Below are 22,559 nucleotides of genomic sequence, written 5' to 3'. Positions count from 1 at the left end.
TGCCAACCATCCAAGGCCCTTCTTCAATGGCCTTGCTTAAGTCTTCTTCATTAGAGAATTTAAACTAGAAGAACCATTTGTCAAGCAAAAACATTTCCGTAGCCCCAAAAACCTAACATTGCTTGCTTACAGAAGAATGCAAAATTTGGAAAGGAGGTTGGGAACCTAAGAATTGTGCCACGAGAGACCTATTCCAGTTGGAAGCTTCCTTATCAAGAACTTCATTGAGGTTGAAGGCAGTGATTTGACTGTCAACAACAGGGGGTGGGATTAGGCGTAGAGAGAAGCGATATCTAGAGGGTTAGAAGAAGAGGAGAAAAGAAAGAACTGAGAAGCGGGAGAGAAGGGGAGGGTTAAGGGGGGGAACCGGGGGGAGATAGATCTCTGGAGACAAAGGAGGGGGAGGGGGGTCAATCTTGGCATCCTCTGCTCCAGGAAATAAAATCTTAAGAGACCTAGAACATGAAAACCTAATAGACCAAGGACTTCATGTGGAGCTATGACTTGGACACTTCAAAATATCAATTACACCTCTAAATTCTTGGAGGCTGTTGAAGTATTTAAACTGATAAGAATTATAGGACATTTCTTCCCCCCGAGTTAAACTTGTCAAAGCATTACAAGTTTTCCATCCTTAAGAAGGACGAACCTGGTGCTTAAGGCTTCCACACAAACAGAATCCAAGGGGCAATATTCCTATGCAGCCTTACCCCAACAATTTTTGCTGAGAGGCTGTTTCGATACCTTGACCTCAACCTACAAGTGTGGTCTGCAGATCGTTGCACCAAGGCCCCCCTCTTAACTGGAAATAAAAGACAATAAAACAAGTATTGAGTAGACTTCACTACTTGAAATGCTGCAAGTTAATTGCTTCTAGGTGCTTGGTGTCAAGCCTGAGAGCCTTGATTAGTTGCTGACCTGCATCAAACCAGTCTACTTTGTTCATCCAAGATTTTTTTCTGGTTTGGGGTGGGGGATTTGATATGGGGCCTTAATAGCAAATTAAATTTCATAATTCAAGAAGGAAACTAATTGTAAATAAAACAGAACACTACTCTCATCCTTATGCGTCGTAGTCTGGTAATTCTAGTTACACACTATGAAATGACTCATATACCCTTATTTAAATTAACACATCAAATCTAACTTATGTTGAACCAATACTGAACCCGTTCAAAATCTTAAGTAATTAAACCAAATTTTGTATTCATCCTTGGTACCCATATTTAGGCCTATGAAGGATATGCCCATTACAAACTAAATCTGTGGGATCGAAGTTTCATAACTTGTGTAACCCACCCTTCCGTTTATTATAAGTAAAATAAGCTCATTTTGGTGGTGGATCTGCATTAATTTTGGGTTTAATAGGATAGGTAATCATTCTTTTATTAATTCATTGAGTTTATCTTGTAGTTTTGTTGGAGTTTTCTTTGAGTTTCTGTTAGAGATAATGAGTAAATATGATGTAACATGATAGGGGAAGTGCCCCTTTAGTGGTTTCCTCATTGGTTTGGGTCTTTGGTGTTAGTAGTTTCCTTATTGGGTCTTTGTTCATTAATGTCCTAGTCTAAGTGAGTTTCTTACTAAGATTTAGGTTTAATAAAGAAAGTGTTAAGGGTTATATTTGAGTTTTCTTTTGTCATCCTATTCCAGTTTATTATAAATATGTGCTTGTTGCTATAGTAAATACTTTGCCTAGCATTGTTCTCCAATTATTCTCTCTTCTTCTCCCTCAAGTTCTTTGAAACCATGATGGGGGGGGGGGGGGGGTTCCCCCAATTGTGTTACATCATTTTTTTTGGGATGAATAAATAATTAAATTAAAAACCAAGAAAGTACAAGGGAGACTGGAAAGAGGAGCTATGACCCCAAGAGACAACAATGAGCCTGTTCCTTGGGGTATCATCAATTGGGGGAGGGCGATAGAAAGGTGTTACGTCATATTACTTGTTATCTCTAACAATTTTAATTAATGATCATAATTATTAGGGTTAACTGTCTATTAATCTTTAGTGCTCATGTAATCATTGTTTACATTTCATAGACTAGAAAAGAACAAATTGAACTTATATGCGTGCTTCATTTGCTCCTTTCCCAATGCTTACTGTGTTCTTGTCCAAAAAATTTCAACAATATTTGGTGAAGATTTTCTTGGGTGTAATTGATATGTGAAGTGAAGATAGATAGCATTTTCCACATTGATAGTTTTTCTAATCTTGCTTCTAAAGACAAGTTCCTGTTATAATTTGTATGCAGTTTGAGAGTGTTTTCATTTGCTGTGATTGTTGGGATAGGCATTCTACTTCCAGTGAACTATTTGGGTAATCAGCTGAGTATTGATTTTTCTGATCTGCCAAATAAATCTGTGGACATCTTCAGCATTTCAAATGTTGACAATGGGTCAAAAAGGTGACTACTTGCTTGATCCTAATATTAATTTTTTAAAGGTCTTGTTTCTGAACCCAGAACTGAAACATCTACAAGAAATATTGTTGTGTCATTGCTGTTTACCCTTTTTGTTCTTTCTTCTTTTCCAAATTCCAATCACAATAAATACATGCAGTTGAGTCTTTCGAGTTCTGATGCATTTTTGTTGATAAGCCTGTTTTCGGTCTGTCCTTAAACTTTGTCAGTTCTAGTTATATTTACTATTTAGAAATGTGATATACTTGTAATACTCATGCGTAAGATGGAGGATCAATTAAATTTATATTTTGTTGAGCTTTATTTGTAGCTGATGTATAGCCCAATGGTTGGAATTAAATTTATTTGGACGGAGACCAAGTGTTCAAACCCCTCTTATGTGCTGTAGAAATCTTATATTTTAAAATGTTAATTTTAGATCCAGGGTTAACATGGGGATCATAAAATAGTAAAAAATAAAATACTGAATGCAGCCCCCCCCAGAGAATAACCTTGTTACATGTGCCCCGTTCAAAAATCATGAATTACGTTTATCCCATCCAAAACTGATGCTGTTAATGTTTCTGTCAGGGTTCACTATGAAATGACAATCTTACCATTACTTGAACAAAGGAAATTACAATTAAATGTATCTATCTCCATTAGTTCTTGGTCTGATGGAAAACTATCTCCATGGTGTCAGTATGTATGTTTGGATGATCTCCATGTCATCAAATGCTAAAAGCCTAAAAGTCCCCTGAACATAGAACCTATTAAGAAAGAAACAAAGGAAGTTACAGAAAACCATAAACCACACCTTGCCTGAGAACACCAGAATTCTTGGTGAACAAAGCCCATTTCCTAAAACTGAATATTTCCTGCATGGTTTCCACTTAAAAAAGAAGTTCAGGCAATGGGATAAAACTGAGATTAAGTGCGAGAGATTGGTGTACTGTTTAATTTTTGAAATACTTGTATTGGCCAAAGGGTGTAATCTAAAATGTGTGGTTGTACTACAGCTCCAGTCGTTGACATAAACAAAGGCGTGAGGCATAAGGCTATGAACGGTTCATTGGAACAGACAACTGATTGCATTTTATATCTGTGAATCATTGTGCTTCTGCTCTCTAACTTAGTTGCTATTCATTGTCCACTTACAACAGTAAAATTACAGAGTAACATTTTCCAATAACAAATCAAGAATGTCGGAGACGGGAAGCAAAGAGGGAGAAAGAGTGTTGGAGAGACATACAAGGAGGGACAGTGGAACCGGCAATGCCTTTAACCTTTTTAAGGCCTATCATTAGAGATGGCTGGGGTAAACTTGGATTTTTCAGTCGATCAAGATTTGGATTGAATGGAGAGCAATACAGAAGAGCATTGAAAAGAAATTGGGTTTAAGTAAAAGGGTAAAATAGTCGTATCATCCCGCCAAAGGTAATATGGCCATTTTGAATGTTAATGGCCAACATTTAATAGATTGGGCTTTTTTCTGTTAGTAATTTGAATGGAGGGGTGCACGTAATAAAACTCAATAATAGAACGCAACCAAAATCTGAAAATGAGATTGTGGGAGAAATAGAAACCGTAAGTGAAAGAGAGAAGGATTAGGAAAGGAGTTGATTAAGGGAGAGAAAACTGTGGGAGACTTTTTTTTTTAATTATTATTATTATTTTTAATAATTTTTATAATAAGTGAGCTTTGTATTACAATCAAGGATCAAGGTTTTGGTTTCGAGGCTGGTTTCAACCTGGCCAAAAACCAAAATCTCCAGTTTTCAATTGAAATTGGTACTTTTCAAGCTCAACCTTAGGTTTTAAGGCCTATATGGCCTCCATTTCATCTGATTTCTTACTTCCGACTTATTTAAAACATAATAAACACAATGGAACTAGTAGTTCACTAAAATAAGCCATTGAAAAGTATACTAACAAATGACCAGTTCCATCAAGTACAAATATGCATGTAGGCATAAAATCATCAGCATACATGAATTGTTTGATAGAATGGTTACATATACAAGAAGTCAACGAAATACGATGACCAACTAGATCAATTGATGGTGTCTCACATAAATTAAGTTCAAGCCCATGCATCATGTATGCATGTTTATTTTTCCAAAATACATAATTTAGAAAATAATTTTTACTATAAGAAAATAAAGAAAATAATAGCAATAACCAAAAAATAAGTTTAACAACATAGAATCATAGATTATAGTCCTAGACTAAACATATATTAATTTCAAAGCAATACAAGATCATTGAATGCATGAATAAAACAAAAATTAAAAAAATTAGGGAAAAAAAAGTGGAGGGGGCTCCTCATGGAGTATAAAAAAGGGGAAGAAAGGGGACTCAGCCTAAACAAAAAGAAAAAGGAGGAGAAGAAGGTGCAAGAGAACAATGCCCAACTTCTAATCCAAATAAATGCATGATTCCTTATCTTTGATTAGTCTATTTTGATCATGTATATCCGGATCTTGTTTGTGGGAATAAAATCTATGGTGGATACCATCATCAAATCCTTGATTCATCTCTTTTCTATGATAAGTTAATGGCGGGACACATTATAGTCAACTTTTAGAATTGTCTTTGTCATGGTTTCTTTGTTTTTCAACCCATGACATTGATGGGGAATTTGAAGAAGACTATAGGATGATCCTTGGGTGGTTCAATGCAACCATGGAGAAACCATCAGGCATGCCCATGGGATGAGGGAATCTATCTATTATTGTGAAACCAATTAGAGAGATCATGGAGTGAAGCCATTGGGTTAGGGAATGACCTTGTTATTCTTTTAATTAATTTATTATTGACCTTGGATTTGAAGAAGACAATAGAACATTATCCTTGTAAGGTTTAGGGATGATCCTTATGACATTACTGAACTCTTATACAAAAAGGATATTGGGTTGATCCATACTTTCTTCCTGCATGTGAATATTAACCTTTTCCTGCCTTTTCTTTAATTTCTTGGTATTTTGACTCATTCTCATAGGGAATATGACCTAAATTTGTTCGGAAACATCTCCCACAAATATTTCCTGTAGTTATAATAGTTTAAATTCAAATTTAGAAGAAAATGCATTAGTTTAAGGGCTTTTAGCAGAATCCAAGTTTGGGTCTGTTTTGACTCCAAACAAAGTTTCGATTTAATTGGACTGGTAGGGCTGTTTTAAGATGTTATTATAATTTAAGAATATTGTTTGATGCTTGATTAGGTCTAGAGACTTTTGCTTGTGAGGACATAAATGTGTACTTCAATTATTAATTCACATTGACCATTGTACAGGTGAGTGTGATGGTTTTGTTTTATGGAGATTCGTGTTTTCCTCATCATGCATAATTACTATTGTGCCCATAGTGAATGGGGGTTGGCTAAAAGTGAAGGAATAGGATTATGTAGGAATTTTAGAATATTGTTTGATGCTTGATAAGGTACAGAGACTCTTAGTTGCAGTATGGAGAAGTATGCTTTGATTCTTAATTCACATTGATCATCATAAAAGGGGGTAGTGAGTGTTGTATGTTTGCTTTACCATTCTAATGTATGTTTTTGATTGATTTTTTGTAGCTTATTTACATCTCCAACAGCTATATTATATGAAAATTCTGTGCTTAACTACTTATAATAGGGGTAGTGGAAACAGCATATAGCATAAGTTAGCAAATTTGGGTTGCAACCACAAGTACCATCTTGGGTGGATTTTCTTTTTAAGCAAATTACATTTACATGCCCTGTATTTGCACACAATCACATTTAGACCCCTTAGAATTCATTTCATTACAAACATCCCCCTATGCCTAACACCATTAGTTTTAAATACAAAAAGACATTCACCATTTGTGAATCTTAATATAAGTTTAAAAAAATAAAAAAGTGCATAAAGTTCCAGTCAATTTTTAGGGTTACTCGACTTTTTTTAGGAGACTTCTGGTAAAAGTCACGATTAATTTCAAATTTAAAAAATAATAGGAGAATTACATTTTTTTAAGTGTTTGAAATGGAGGAGGATAATATTCGGGATTTTGAAAATATAATACATGCTGACTCATCATTTAACCCAATTATTCTAACAATAGGGGTATGATTGTTATATAATTCAAACACAAAGGGTGTAAATGTAATAGAATAAATTATAGGGGATGTAAAACATAATTGTTTGCAAACATAGGGTTGTAAATGTAATTTGCTCTCCCTCTTTTTTATTTATTTATTTTTAATTAGTTTTGTTGTGTTAAGCTAATTCATGGTGTGGGTGGAAAACGTTAACAATAGGAGGCCAAAGAACCAGTTAAATTTTATTTTTCTAGGACTCAAAAAGCAAGTTTCAAGTATCACCAAGAAAAGAGGGTTTTGAATGGTTTCAGTTAAAACCTGTAAAATCTTGGTTTCAGCCAGCCCCAAAACCAAAGTTTATAATGTTGGATATAATAGAGGGGTTGTGTGAAGAAAAAGAACAAGGAGACAACAATGCTCTCATACATATTCTATTTGTAAGCTAATATACATTTTAGAATTTTACCATAGATACTGTTAGATATGATATATAACAACAGAATATAAAATATGACACTAGCAGCCTGACTACATTATGGTTACTCTTGTTGTCATTGCATTATCATTATCATGGGAAAAAAGAGAGTAAATAGTTCATGAGTGATCCTTTATGTGTATTCCATTATTCCATATACACAAGACAAGAATATACAAAATATGAATCACAAGTAGTCAAGCACATTTTCTGTATTACAGACTTGCATATGCTCAACACTCCTTGAGTTGGTACATTTGTCTCAGTGTCTTATACACTAGTTACATGAGGATCGCCAGATGTTCGGATCACTTGATCTGGACAGGTACCATCTGGGCCCTTTTGGTTAGAGTTGGACTTCTAAGTTTACCGATCTAGTTTGGGTTTGTCCTCCTAACTCCGCCTTTGTCGTTGTAAATATGCTAAACTTTTTCAGAACATTATGAAGCATGAATCACTATGCCTTTGATGACATATTTTGTCAATCATATATGGATTGAGTAAATCATTCATATTTTTTTCCTTCATACTTTGATGGGCTTAGTTGAAAATTCAACTCTCATAAGTAGTAATGGAGTATTCTCCACCTCAAGAACTCAAAAACACCGTGAACCTTGTGTCTGGTTCCAACCACTGCAGTGGATGCTGTCAAAATTAATTTCTTATGATTTACCAAGCCTTCTACACCCCCAATTAAGTAGGAGAATATCTTAATGCAACCAAATTACGAAAATCGATGCTTTGAACCCTCTAGTGGATAGGCTAGGGCTGTTAGGTAAGCAAAGGAGGCTAGGGCCATTAGGAAAGCAAAGGTTTACTTTTGGGTGCTCTGTACTCTAGGATTTTTCCCTGTTGTGATGTTTTGTTCTATTTTATTTTTATTGCCTTCTGGTCTAATTGTCGTGTCCGACTCTGCCTTTGATTCATAATTTCATATATGAAAAAGTTAATTTTTACTGATAGAGTTTAATAAATAAAGAAACAAATAACAGTGAACTTGCTCTCACCATCAGCTTTGGTCTGGCAGGTTGTGGATTCATTTTGGTGCTATATATGTTTTCACTGGATTTGTCTGCTATCTTCTTTACTATGTGAGTTCTTTTTTCTTCTTATTTTTTAATTGTATTTTATTCTTCTATGGAAGTATATTTAAAATAGACAGTGGGACTTGATTGACTTCTTTATTCCTACTTGATTGTTTATAGGTTTTCTTTATTCCATTTTAAGATCCTTGTGGTGGGTCTATATGTTATTGGTTAGACCCTTCCATAAAATGACATTTTTTTTTTGGATGAATAAATAACTCAATTAAAAACTAAGAATGTACCAGATGATGTTTGGGGGGAGATACAAAGGAGCCTGGAAGAGACATAAAAACAGATGGCTTTCCAAATCATATTTAGAGAGCATGATTTGGAAGTCCATCTCCTAACATTGCGCTCCCACCACAATTGATGGATAGTGGCACTAAAAATTAGCTTACCAATCCTATCGCAAATGGAGGAACCTGAAAAGTGTCTCAAAATCCAGACTAGTCTTGTGCAAAACCAAAGGAGTGTCTCGAATAGGGACATATGGAAGCAAGGGCTTTACCCCGTCAGGGAAAAGGGGCAAGTGAAGAAAAGATGATCAAGGTCCTCCGAACCATTCCAAGAAATGAAAGAATTTGGGATAACTAGGATATGGTGACTAATGAGAAAGGCTTGTGTGGGGAAGTCAATTTAAGGGCTATCCAAAGGGTGAGTGAGTGGTTGGGGATGTAGCCTCTAAACCAGACCAAAGGGGGCCAAAGGGCAGGGGATAGGGGAACCGAAGAAGGTTCTAGGCTGAGGATATGGAGAAAGATTTGGAGGGTGATGGGAGCTAGACAGTGATGTCGTGAGGAGAATCCTCATGGTAGAACCCCCAAACTTGTATGAGACTAAGGGGGTGAAGGGAACCAAGAGCCATTGGTGATAAAGGAGGAGAGGAGGACATCTTTAGAGATGTGGGTATCATAATACTATTGGGGGGGCCAAGGAGGGTGAAAAGAATACCCATCGGATGTCGCGGATCAAGCCAGAAGGAAGTGGAGGAGCTAGTGGAGATTTGAATGGAAATGGCAAAGAGGACATGTAGTCTCAATAGGAGGAGCTTTCTCGTGACCTAGGAAGGGTTGGAAGGGATGGGAGTGGTCTAAAAGGAATCAACTTTGAGAAGGTAGGAGTAGACCCAATTAACCCAGAGGGAATCATGCTTGGAAACAATCTTCTAGATAAGCTTTAAGAGGTAGGCCATATTGACATCTTGGATACGGCGACCCCTTCACTTTTTGGGTGCAGTTGTCTGACCAACTAATGGATTGAAGGAAGCAGGAGGATTCCTGACCCTTCCAAAGGAACACACAGAAGAGAGCTTCTATAGCATGGATGGTGGGTTTGGGAATAGTAAAGATACCACACCAGCAAACTTGGGACAGTTGAAGAAGAAGCTACGGATAGCACGAACAAGGTCATCCTCAATAAAATCCCAATCAATGAGGAAAAAACCCATATTGAAGCCATCAGGCCTCGGAACACGGTTGGACCTATGGGAATGGATGGTAGTGATAATCTCTTCAGGAGAGGGAATAGTACAAAGGGAAGCAAATGAGGAGTCAACAAATTTTTTGAGAATGCAGGAAGGGAGAGGGGTATAAGAAGGGAGGGAAGGAGGAGAAAGGAGACTTGAGAAGAAGGAACAACTTTCGTCTTGATAGAGATCCAGGTACCATTACTGGCAAGGAGGGGGATGGAGTTAAAAGTAATGGCGAGCTTATAGGGAGCAATGGAAGTAAGCTTAAGCTTAAGCCCCAAGCTTAATCCATTTGATTTGCACTTTTAGGGAGCAGTATTATAATCCCCAAGCTTAAGCCATTTGATTTGCACTTTTTGGCAAAGAAACCTCTCCTTTTGAGAGACCAGAGCAGAAAGCTCCAAGAAATTCCTGTTAGAGATGGGTTGAGAGGATTTATTGAGAGGAGAGATTGGAGTCGCGAGAGATCGAAACGACAAAAGGAGACTGTAGAGGAGATATTGCTAAAAGTGGAGGAATTCCAAGAGCGGAGAGCTTCCTTAGTATTCTTGAGTTTACAGGTGAAGGCAATGAGAGGGAGGGAGTGGCAATGGACTGGCTCATCCCAGGCTTCTTTAACTAAGAGAAGGAAGGAAGGGTTGGCAATCAACATATCAAAGAATTTGAAGGGTTTAGGATTAAATGAATAAGAGGTAAGGATGTGGGGGAGACAAGGGGAGTGGTCTAAGAGACTCAAAGAGGAGGAGGCATGGGAAATAGGGAAGTAGGAAAGCTGGGAGTCATTGGCAAGGAAATGATCAGAGTTTGGAAGCAATCCCAGCAGATCCTACCCTTCGATTTAGCCAAGTAAGAAGGTGCCTAGACTACCAGAGATCAGTGAGACTGGCATCATCAACACAAAGAGCTAAAGGCATCCACTATTACGGGGTTCAGAGAGTGACTGTCAACTCGTTTGTGTGAGAAGTGGACAATTTTAAAGTCGCCACCAATACCCCAAGGGTGGTCCCCAATGAAGGAAGAGACAGATTGAAGATCGTCCTAAAGAGGGGTGGGATTGGAAGCATGGTGGGAGATCTCGCCAATCTCGGGTCCAACCTCCTGGTTTAGAGGGTTTTAAAACCCCCTATCTCGCTCGAGAGAGGCATATCTCGCCTCTCTCTCGCTGCAACCCTCAAAACTTGTTAGAAACTTGATTTTTTGCCGGAATTTGTTGGGGATTCAACTTCTAAACATCGTTAACATATACACAACATCAGATTATTATCATTCAAATCTATTTCAACTAGATCTTCAACAAAGGTAAGATTTTCCCCCAAATTTGAATTTTTTCAAATAAAATGTTCTACAATGGGTGTGTGAGTCTAGTATAAATATATGTTGATCTACTAGCTTTGATCTACTCTTGTACTCTTGTGATTGTGAACTTATGGATTACGATTTATGACTTACTAAAAATCTAAAACTTCTTATGGTTGTAAAATTTTTGAAGACATTTAAGTTCTTTGATAGTTTGATGTGTAATGTATTTGATACTTAATAGTTGATAACTTGAATTACTTGATATCTCTACATTACATGTTGTCTAACCTTGCATTTCACAGCATTTCGATTTTACACATAGGGTCGACTTAGAAGACATGCTTAGGGTTATTTTCTCACAAATCTAAGACCACCAGTGTGTTCAAAAGGCCTTAAATTGGATAAATACCAAGTTTCAGCCCAACTAGGGCCTTTAAACCCACCGAGATGGGGCACCGAGTTTACGCCAGAAATTTGGTATATCTCGACTGAGATCTCACCATCTCGGTCGAGATCTCGGTATTTTGAAGTGGCGAGATCTCCCGCGAGAGCGAGATCTCCCACCATGATTGGAAGCACGGTTGAAGCCATAGATGATGGTGCGAAAAAGGGGTGGGGTTGGGGAGGAAGGAGAGAGACGGAAGTGCATGACTTGAGGGGACAAAGCCAAAAGGGAGGCTTAATAACTTAGTCGTGTCCCAAAGAACCCAAATGCGGCCATTAGGAGAGAGATTGGAATTAGAGAGGAAAGTCCAAGAAGGGGCAATGGAGAGGGCAATCCGACAGGCATTATCACTAAGGACATGGGTCTCAACTCTCAAGAAGGGTACAAAAGAGGCCTTCAATTCACGAAGGGTATTTTTGACATCCGCTTGTTTTGTAAGGGAATTGATACCTTGAACATTCCAAATAATAATATCAAACATTATAACTGTTAGGGGTGGGGGCATTATTGTGGCTAGAGTTGTAATAGAAGGGGTTAGAGCATCCGGTTGGGCTATGCTTAGGGTGGGGGAAGTCTCACACAAGGGGGATTCCAAAGGGAATGGGGTTTTAAAATTATTAGGGTCAATAGATGAACTCGAGTTAGGAGAGGCCGGTTCGAGGGAATGGGACTGGTCCAAAAGGGTTGAGCCTGTAGTGGACTCCCAAAGGCTAAACTGGGTTGTTGGGTGGTTCACGGGCCTTAGTGGGGCATAATGGTTGAGTCTGATCTAGGTTGGGGATGGATAGGTGAGTAATAGCTCGGCCCAAAAGGTTGAGAGGGAAAAGGCCCGTTAAGAAGAAAAGATGGACGGTAGCTAGGTCTAGATTCAAGGTGCAAGTGAGATGAGTTAGAGGTGGTCACAACCACGATGCAAGGAGGTAGGGGTAATAAAAGGTTTTTGGTTAAGGGATACACTGTGGTATAGGATAAAGTTGATGGATGAAGAGGGTTATAAGAAGTATCATTACGGGCAATGAGAGGTTAGGAAGAAGAGGTAAGTTGCAGAGGCTCATTAGGTTGATCTTCACTAAGGCTTACAAGTAAAGGGAAAGTCAAAGAAGATGCTCAAGTGTCAGAGGACATTGAGAGAGGTACCTGCGGTGATTTATTGGAGGCTGGATTATCATCAATTGTAGTGGTTGGGGCAACAATCAAAGATAGTTCAGATGCATCGACGACAGGTAGCAGACTAACAAAGTTTGCAATGCTTTGCGATTCTAGGGATCTAAAACTCTAGGGAAATGTTGCTTCTTTTGTCTTCTCTTTCTCCGGCAAGTTCTAGCGATTGGGTAACCTACCGGAGCAGTAGAGGCAGAGGCATCAACAGGAACATAAACTTGTTCGAGGGCATCAATAGTTTTCAAAGGCGTTATAACCTCTTCTAAAGGCATATGCTCTTCCAGGGGGTTTGTAGTAGTGAAGAAGCTTGAGAGCCTGACCATGGTGGCAGAGCATACATTGGAGTCATGGCCAACTGAGAGACACCGATCACAGTGAACAAGGACCTAGTCAGACGATAATCTCTTTGTATTTCAGGCCATTGTCCTTTTGGATCAAAATGAAAGGAGGAATGGGCTTGGCAGCAGAGATCTCCACAGATCCTAGCCTAAGACAAGCTTTCCATCTTGATTGTTTTTGCATCAGTGTGGAGAGGCCTACCAATGGCGTGACTTATTGTTTTAGAATTCCAGCAAGAGTTCAGGAAGAATGATCCACAAGGGAAGAGTGCTGAAGTCGACCCTACAAAGTGGCATCAAAGGTTCCTAGGGTTTGAGGAAGATTGGAGATTTTTCCAACAAACCAGGGAGCGCCCTTAAGGGCGTAGGACTTGCAATCAAGCCAAGCAAACTTGAACAGAAAGATACAGAATCAAGTTGGGAAGCATCCATAAGACCTTAGGCTTTCCATTGCTTGGTGAGTAAAGCTTTGAGGATACCTAGAGGAGGAACATGACCAAGAAATTGGCCAAAGATAGCATATTGCCATCGAAGAATTCATTTGCCGTGGCAAAGGAAGGGCATCGGGCATTGGGGACAGGGTTATAAGGGGTGGGGGGGGGATAAAGGTGAGGATCAATTCAAAGGGCGGAGGGATCAGGGGAGAGGAGCAATGAGTTCTAGGGTCTAGCGGATGGTCAAGCAGGTGGTGGAGCAGTGGCAGTAGGGGTTTAGGGATCAGGTTGGAAGTTGGACTAGGGAGGTTATCGTAGTGGGGTGGGAGATCATCGAATGGTGAGGTGGAAGTCATCGGAGAGGGGAGGGAGGTTATCGGAGGCGGAGGTGCAGGTAGGAAAATGACATAAAAACTTGAGGATAAAGAACTGTGACATTATTGGAGCTACTTACATTTGTGGCTTTTTTGGGCCAACAATTCTTTGTAGCTCCTAAGGTGTGACATTCATTGAAGCGTTAGAAAGTCCAAAAGGAATCCCATAACTTTTCTTGTTAATTGGAAAGCAAGAAGTTGAACTTGCTTTGATGGTAAATGATACTACTTACCATGGAGACCTGTATCAGCTTAAGGGTTTAATCCATCCAGGAGCAGATCCAAGTAAAACAGATTATGTGAAAAAATGAATGTAAAACGACCATTTGGATGTCATGGAAAATGAATATGTAGATGTGAATATGTGATCAAAAAATTAAGTTTTTCTCTGAAAGTCTGAATAATATTTTATTTTGCAGGAATATGAACATATCTCTTCTAAGAGAATTGCTTGCTTTTATGCCTCTAAACCTCAGCCAAGTCAGTTCACACTTTTAGTTCGTGGTATCCCTTTATCTGCTGGGAAAAGTTTCAGTGACAGTGTAGAGAGCTTTTTTATGGAGTTTCATCCCTCTACCTATCTGTCACATATAATTGTTCACCAAACGAACAAGCTTAAAAAACTTACTGTAAGAATTTCAGTGGTTGTCATATTTTATAGTTTTTCTTTTTTCGCATGAATCATATTTTCTTTTAGTACAATTGTAACAATTTGATGTGATATATACAATCTGTCATATCTATCTCCTATTTTCTGTTTTAATAGTAAATTCTAATCTGGATGATAGTAGGTTATTATTTTAGCAATTTCGGATTGGTGGAATTTGATTTATTGTTGGGGGCTCATTACTTCAATTAGTCCCTGTATTCCTCGAATGGGTCTCTTAGTTGTTGAGAGGGTTGTTGCCCAAAAGCGGTATATAAGGCGTGCTCAGTAAAACTTACAAGTGAACCAGATATAGAGATGGCGACTAGGGTTGCTATTTCCATTATTATATAATTTCAAGACAGACTACAATGGATCTACGATAAGATCGTTTATTTACAATGGAATGGTATACAAAGTCAACAGATCTCAAACAATGCAATAGGATTTATGACTACACAAAGCGTTGAGGGTAGTTCTAAAGCTCGCCCAAAGCAAACAGGTTTGGGGGGGTGATTGAAACCATTGAATTCAGAATATGGTAAAGTAGCTCCTGGCTAGGGCAGTGTGGCTGCCAAGGAGTATTCCATCACTAGGGAGAGGGTTTTTAACAGTGTCTAGGGCTGCTGAAAGTATAGTTCCAGATCTGAATTCTATAGGAGTTGAGATTCAGATTTGAAATTCGAGTCCTAGATCAACAGGGATTTGGTTAGAGCTTGGGGTCTGGGGTTTGGGGAATAGCTGCTGTCCTGCAGTTTCAGCACTATCAGAGCACTATTCTGCAGTTTAGAACTGATTCAGATAAGAAGAGTTGAGGCTTGAATTGTTCTATGAGTTTTTTGGAATTTCACAAAATTTTGCAATTTCTACTTGGAGAAGATGAAGTGCAGAAAATCTGTAAACCAGAATTTAGGCCTGCTTTGGGGAAAATAGGATTAGGACTTGGTTCCCTAGGTTACTGCAATCCTAACAGGGGCTGAATTGAGGGAATTGGGGCTGGGATTTGGTGCCATAGGGAAGAGGGAAGAAAGGGAAGGGTCTCTAGGGTTTGATGGAGGGGCTGGGAAATGCAAGAGATCGAAGGGGAAGTGGCAGAGACTAGATGCAATGGGGTTAGGGGTGTTTCCTAGGTCAGACAAGAGGGGAAAGGGGCTGGCAAAGGTGTGTGGGGTAGGGGAGGTAGAGGGGAGACTTTCGTGGGTGGGGGTGGGGGCTAAGACATCCTGGGATGGCTTGGAGACTTGATGGTGGCTGCTGTACTTGCTGTTTGATGCTTCAAACATTGATGGGATGCTTGCTTGAATGCTCAAATTATCTCATAAGCACTCTCAAAGACAACCATAGGGTCCTTAAAGGAACCCTGCCACACTCAGGCAATTAGATACTCAAAGATTTAATTCATTAAATCTGAAAATAACGTATAACGGGAAGGCTATTTATAGCCTGAAACAAAGGACTTTGACTCAAACTAGGATCCCTTTAACTGATGGGGTCCTATTACATATCAAACTAGACTCTTATCTAAACTCTAAAGGGAATCAAATTACTACGCGATCTCAACCTTGGATTAGGATCTCACACTTTTATCTTTAATAGCACATGCTAATTAGATAACCTAGGACTTAAATAACCAACTTAACACTAAATTTGACTTCTTCAAAATACAACTTCAACTCACAATCAAAGATTCCAAACAAATCCAAATTGGACTTAAAACTGATTTCCTGAAATTCTTAAATAAATCCTAATTTAATTTCAGGAGTAAATTGAGGGCAAAAATGCCCAAAATTCCCCTCCTGTAAGGTTTGGGCCAGCCTATGGAGGCTTCTTAGATCCTTCCTAGGGGCCCCACTTAGGATTTCAGCCAGGAGGTCTTTGTGTTTACATCAATTCCCCCCTCTTGGAAACATTTATCTCCTGATGAATGGTTGCTTTAGTTGGGTCTCTGAATGCTTTTGTTGTCTCACTGGGCCTTGAAGGAGTCTTGATGGACTAGTTCATCAACATTGGTTGGCTCTGGGCTGGACTTTGCTAGCTAGTGCATATGGCTTGCCACTTCTTGACATCTTTTGCTTGATTGAGTGGGAGTAGTACTGTCTTTTGTCCTTCATGCTCAAAGATGCATTTGTTTTCCTTGCAAGAAATGGTGACATCTCTATCAAACAACCATAGTCTTCTAAGTATAATATCAATGGACTTCATAGGGATGACATTGCATCAAATGGCATCTGGGTAGGAGTGCATAGAGGCATCTGGTAATTACATCCAACTAGGAATCATTCAAAAGTGCTACTTTGTAGGGTTTTTGATGTAGGAGAAACCCTAGAAACTAGGGGACCTTCAAAGTGGGCTACTAGATTTTTATAATGAAACAACTATTCTTGACAGATAGTAAAGAAAAGGAATTGCAATAGTTGAATTCTGATTAATCATGCATATAAGACAGCTAAAGTAGAGAAAGAAACACAATAAGGCCTAACTGATAAGCAAAACTAAACAAGAATCAATAGGGAAACAAGGGGATGGGGATCTTAGCACCATAACACTAAATTGAATGCAAGGGGATTAAGAAACTTAAAGAAAATAGAGCTGTCCTAATCAATATCAGATTTCTAACAAGGAATTCAGCAATTAACAATGTAAAGAGAGTCTTCGGAAGTTTTGTTTTAAAATAAACTACTGCCAAAGAATAAATGAGAAATATTTAGGGAGAGATAATATTACCAGCTGATCCTGGCTGCAAAACGAGGGTTAGAAAACATCGAGGAACATAAATAAGAGGAAAAAAAATATTTTGAAATAATGGTGAATCCTAGGAAAGGAGAGTAGGGTTAGAATGGACAACCACAACAAGACTGTTGTACTAGAGGTGATAAAAGAGGGGGAGAGAAAGAAAAGAAGAAATAAAAAAAAGAAGGTATGACAGAGAAGAAAGATAATTCTGACGGATAGCAGGAAAGATGAAGAAGGAAAAAAAGAAAAAAAAGGAAAACTTAGAGAAGAGGGTTAGAAAAAATCGATAGAAAGGAAAAAGGAAAGAGAGAAAAGAACAATTATGCAGAGAAAAGAAAAGAATAAGAGAGGAAACTGATCCATGTAAGAGAGGAAAGGTAGAAGAGGAGAAGAAGAACTTACTAGAAATCCACGCCAAGAAAGAGAGTCGCACAAGAGAGAGGAATCTTTTAATTTTTGCATTCATTCATTCATTCATTGCCAAAAACGAATTCCATACAAGGTTTAAATAAAAAATTTGATCCCTCCCAACCCTATATGTTTAATTCCCAAAATAACCCCAACTTAAGTAATAAATATAACCCAAACTCAAAATAATTCAAAATTGGGCCAAAATAGACTTTAGGCCGAGCCCATACAGACTCAAACATGAAATTAAAATATTTCAATAGCAAACTACTATCCAACCCACCAAGATAAAGGAAAATAACATGACAAATTGCCTATAAGCAGTGTTTCTCATCGAACCATAAGATCCTAGCAATCCGATAACCTCCGAACTCATCATTTATCCACATAGATGTTGTCGTGGGATGATCTCTACGTCGGCGTCGCCGGTAAAATCGGAACTGCTCACTGATGTCCTCATCAGTTTTAGATGCTTTTCTGGTGTGAGTTTTGCCTTCTGTAAGAAATCTCTTGCTACTGTGTTTATGCTACTATCATTGTCCATGATGGCTAGGGCTTTGAGTCCTACCATAAGTCTGGTAAGGAAGATGGTGTTTCTCTTCCAGTCTTCTTCTTCAATAGTAGTGGTGGACAACAAAATTTTGGAGGCCAAGTTTAGATGGGCTGCTGGATCTATCTTGTTTGGATTGTATTCATCATCTTCAAGATCTAGAGGTGGACACTCATGGGTCTCTTCAGTGGTGGGGTCGGGTGGAGCTGCCCCTAAGACTGCTATCCCTATGACACTCTCTGGCAAAGTGCTGTCTCTCATTGTAGAAGAAACTGTTAGAATTTGAAGAAATAATTGCTCAGAAGGTTATTTTCATTCATAGGCCCCAATGGGGTATTTATAGTTACAATCTGAGTAAATCCTACTCTGAGTAGGATAAGGAAATACAAAGCAAATAGAATAGAAGCATAACTAAAAGAGGAGTCTACTCCAATTAGGAAACCTTAATCATACTTCCAACACTCCCCCTCAAGTTGAGGCATGGATATCACACATGCCCAACTTGACCAAAAGAGTATAAAACATCTGTCCAGGTAAACATCTGCAATTTGATCTTCAAACTTATAGATTACTTCTGCCTTATACCCATTTGCTTTGTCCTCATCTTTACTGCAACTTTATGTCTCCAAGGAATAATGCCCAAGAAAAAAGGTAGAATCTTCAAATGTTGAGAAGACTAAATTTCTGCACAAATCTGAGGGAAAATATATTTTTGGGGTAACAATTGCTAAGGTAAAACAGCCAAAGTGAAACTTTTGATTTGTAGCAATGTTAGATCTTTAAAGGGAAAGTTTGCCAAGGGACAATCTCCAAAGGTAGGGGAAAATTTGTCAAGATAAGTGACAATCTCCAAAGGTAATAGAGATCAAGTTCTGCAAAGGTCAAACGACAAATCTTTTGCAAGGTTAGATCTCTGAAGGGAAGATGTCTAGTTAAGGGGCAAATCTCTAGGGTTAACAGAGATCAAGTTCTGCACAATCAAAAAGATAGCTCTATAGCAATGTGAGATCTCCAAAGTAGAAGATTGCGAAGGTAAGGGACAAACTTTCAAAGGTAACAAAGATCAAATTCTAGATAAGGAAGTCTACATGAAAGGCATTGAATTGTAAACATCTTTAATCTCCCCCTCACGTGTAGCTTTACACGTGGGAAAAACAATAACAAAGGAAATCCCTAAATGATATGATCCATGGTCCACCAAGGTAAGATAATGGCTTGAATGTAATTAGAAGAATTCTTTTAAGACAAAATTCAAGCCAATGGGGAAACTTGGAAAGGAAGAAATGGTAATGGTAAGATGAAAGTATCATGAAAACAAATCTAGAGAAAATGACAAAATTTGAAAGGTGGATGACCGAGCCTACGGTGTCACTGATGAAGGTTTGATATTACCGAATGGACCGGATTAGAAGATGTAGTCAAAGCAGAAGTAGATCCTCCAATCGGCTCAAGCAAATAAAGTCCATTTACCACGACCAATCTCCTTCCCCGTGACCAAATCCTGAAGCAGCAAGGTAGGAGTTGGTAGGGGTAGTAGAGGAAGTAGTGGTCGAGGCTGTATCGGCAGTAAAAGACTGCATAATACGTCACAAAGTAGCGAACTCTTCCTGTGAAAAACCAACGTCTGCAGAGGGTGTGGTGGAAATTGTCTCAGAAAGATTAGCCTTTGGTTTTCCGTTTCTTTGTGCTCATTTTTGCTCAAAATCAGCAGGCTTCCCATGCAGTTTCCAACAATTTTCCTTGGTATGATATGGTTTGTGACAGTGCTCACACTTGACAATCTCCTTAGCCGGATCAGATTTAGTGTGAACAGACTGTAAAGCTGGTTTCTCCATAATAGGAGTATGAAGCATGACTAATCGACGACTTTCCTCACACTGAACAAGAGCATAAGACTGTTCTAGTGTAGGAAAGGGAGAACGACTTAAGTCTTGCACTTTGATCTGATCGTACTCCACGTTCAAACCTGCCAAGAAGTCATATACTCGAATCTTATCAATGTACTTCTTATATGTCGCTACATCATCTGGATTAGTGGGGTGATAATCCCCATAATGATCCAACTCTTGCCAAAGAGATCGCAACTCAGCATAATAGTAGGCCACAGTTAGTTCCTTTTGGGTAGTCTCATGAAGCTTCTTTTGTAGCTCATAAACCTGTGCATCATTCCCCAATTGTCCATATGTTTCAGTAGTAACCTTCTAGATTTGGGCTGCAGTATCAAGTAATAGGTAACCCCGGGCAATATTTGGATGCATGGAATTCAAAAGGAATGACATAATAAGAGAGTCATTTGATATCCATTTATCCTGTAAAACACCTGCGGTAGTGGGTTTGATAGTGGTGCCCGTAATGTATACAACTAGTCCTCTTCCAGCAATAGTCAGGTAAGCATATCAAGACCAGATCAAGTATTTTGTGCCGTCAAATCTTACCGAAAGAGAATAAAGAGTGGGAAAATATTCGGATCCAGTGGGAGCAGTAGTATCATTAGTGGCTACCATGTTGAAAGAATTGTCTGCAGTTCTTTAGTCTTCACCCCTTCTGAAAAAAACTAAAACGTCATAGAATGCAATAGCCGAACAACCCAAACAAGTCTAAGTAATGACAAGTCTGAGTAATGATATGATATGTGAGCCAATTCTGCTTCTCTTTTTTTTTTCTTTCTCTTTTCTTTTCTTTTCTTCTGATTCTGAATCTGATTCCTGATTCTAAATCTGATTCTGAATCTGATTATAAAGTTATGGAAAATCACAAACAGGTCCCTAAAGATATGAAAAATTACAAATAAGCCCCTGGAGATTTATAAAATTACAACTAGGTCCCTGAAAATATGCGAATTTATAGGTAGGCCCCTGAAAATATGCAAATTTCCAAAACAAGTCCCTGAGAATGGAACCAAGATATGGTTCTACCAGGATTGAGCTGGTCTTGGCATGTGGAGAAAAGCCCAAAGTGAAGCAGCAAACAGACTTTAAGGAATAGTGTAGGATTCTGCTGCTGGAAGGCAGCGCTTGTTCCTACAATTAAAAAAACAAAAAAAAGGTCCGGCTGCTCTTGCAGTTCCAAAAAGAAGAAACTGCTGCCGGAAGGCAGCGATTGATTCTTACGATTCCAAGAAAAAAAAATTCCTGCTGTTCTTGTGATTCCAAAAGAAGCTATTGCAAGAATAAAAAAATTGCTGCTCTTGCGATTCCAAAAAAAACTGCTGGGGGAAGGCGATGGGAATGGGAAAGAAAAAAACAGCCTAAATCTACTCTTGCGAGAAACAAGTACCTGCTTCTGCACGGCAATAGAATAGGAAAAAAATAGCCAACTGCTGGAAGCGATGGATGCTGAAGAGTTGAAGAGCAGCGATGGTGTAGTCGCAGCGGTAGCAAGCCTAGTCGGAGAATCGCAAGAAAGAAACGATCATTCCTTTCTAATCGATTTTTGGCTCTGATGCCATGTTAGAATTTGAAGAAATAATTGCTCAGAAGGTTATTTTCATTCATAGGCCCCAATGGGGTATTTATAGTTACAATCTGAGTAAATCCTACTCTGAGTAGGATAAGGAAATACAAAGCAAATAGAATAGAAGCATAACTAAAAGAGGAGTCTACTCCAATTAGGAAACCTTAATCATACTTCCAACAGAAACTTATCCCCAGATTATTACTAAATACAGGCCCACGGTTTCTGCTTTTTCTGGTGTTTACAATAGTAGTGGGGTTGGGGGTTTGGGAAGGGGTGGATCTCTCCTATAGTCCTGGCTAGATTGCTTCTTTTGGGTTAACAGTGTTTCAGCCCTTAGTACTTTGTTGATTGTCAAACAAATCCCTTAAGTCAACAATGTCAGTTACTCCCCATTGCCAACTAGATATCTGGTTTTAGCCCAAGTCTGAACCTAGCCATGGTCTGGAGTTTGCTCTCCCTTGTACCAGTTCTAGAGGCCAACAAATCAAACTGTTGAATGTAATCAGCTACTGAGGAATTACCTTGTTTCAGTGTATGAAACTGCTCCTGGAGTCCGGTTTTGTAGTGTTCAAGGAGGTACCTTTCTGTAAGCTCTCTTCTCATCTTGTCCCAAGTAGTGGGTTCTCTTCCTTTATAATATAGTTCTCAAGACATAGTGTTCCACCATTACCTGATTGCCCCAATCAGTTTAGTCTTGGCTAACTGCATCTTTCTCTCTTCTGATAGGTCATACCAGTCAAAGGGATGCCCTCCAGTCATAGAAAACTTGAGGGTCAAGGGACCCATTTAACTCTTTTAGCTCCAGTATTACCTTGTGGTGGTTGTCTGTCTTCCCTATTGCCCACCATCTGGCACATATCTATCATTAATTATGTTTTGATACCTTGACTCCCTGTTGTGGCCATTTCTATCTCTAGACTGTCTGGGGTGGTATGGCTCTGGCTCTTCTTCTCTATATCTCCTTACTGCTCTTGTTACTTCACCATGTGGTACATAGACCTGACATTGAACTCTGGTTGGTGGTGGTGGTCGTGGTGGTGGAGTTTGCACACAACGTATAGTCCTTGCTTGTTCCAAGTTGGTAACTCGTGTGTTCATCTCTGTCATCTGTACAAGCAAATCTTGCTGGAGCTTGAAGAGGTGCTCCAGTTACAGTCTTGTGTCTGGTTCACCCATGGTGCCCTGCCCTGAATCTCTGGAGAGATGCTGGAACCAGCATCT

At 38.9% G+C, this 22,559-nt stretch overlaps 1 protein-coding gene across 5 annotated transcripts in view; it reads left to right on the top strand.

Moving 5' to 3' along the window:
- The window catches only part of LOC149006633 (hyperosmolality-gated Ca2+ permeable channel 2.3-like), a 43,780-nt gene that overhangs the window by 8,130 nt on the left and 13,091 nt on the right, over positions 1-22,559 (top strand). For all 5 annotated transcript variants that reach the window (XM_089164799.1, XM_089164800.1, XM_089164795.1 and 2 more), the window contains exons 3-5: positions 2,257-2,409; positions 7,969-8,032; positions 13,965-14,174. In XM_089164799.1, the coding sequence (XP_089020925.1) occupies positions 2,257-2,409; positions 7,969-8,032; positions 13,965-14,174 (427 nt within the window). The remainder of the gene's footprint in view (positions 1-2,256; positions 2,410-7,968; positions 8,033-13,964; positions 14,175-22,559) is intronic.

Source organism: Hakea prostrata, chromosome 8 (genome assembly GCF_041222555.1).
Source record: "Hakea prostrata isolate BN-2017 chromosome 8, UWA_Hpros_2, whole genome shotgun sequence".
In the NCBI taxonomy this organism is placed as follows: Eukaryota; Viridiplantae; Streptophyta; class Magnoliopsida; order Proteales; family Proteaceae; genus Hakea; species Hakea prostrata.
This window is presented reverse-complemented; position numbering and strand designations above follow the sequence as displayed.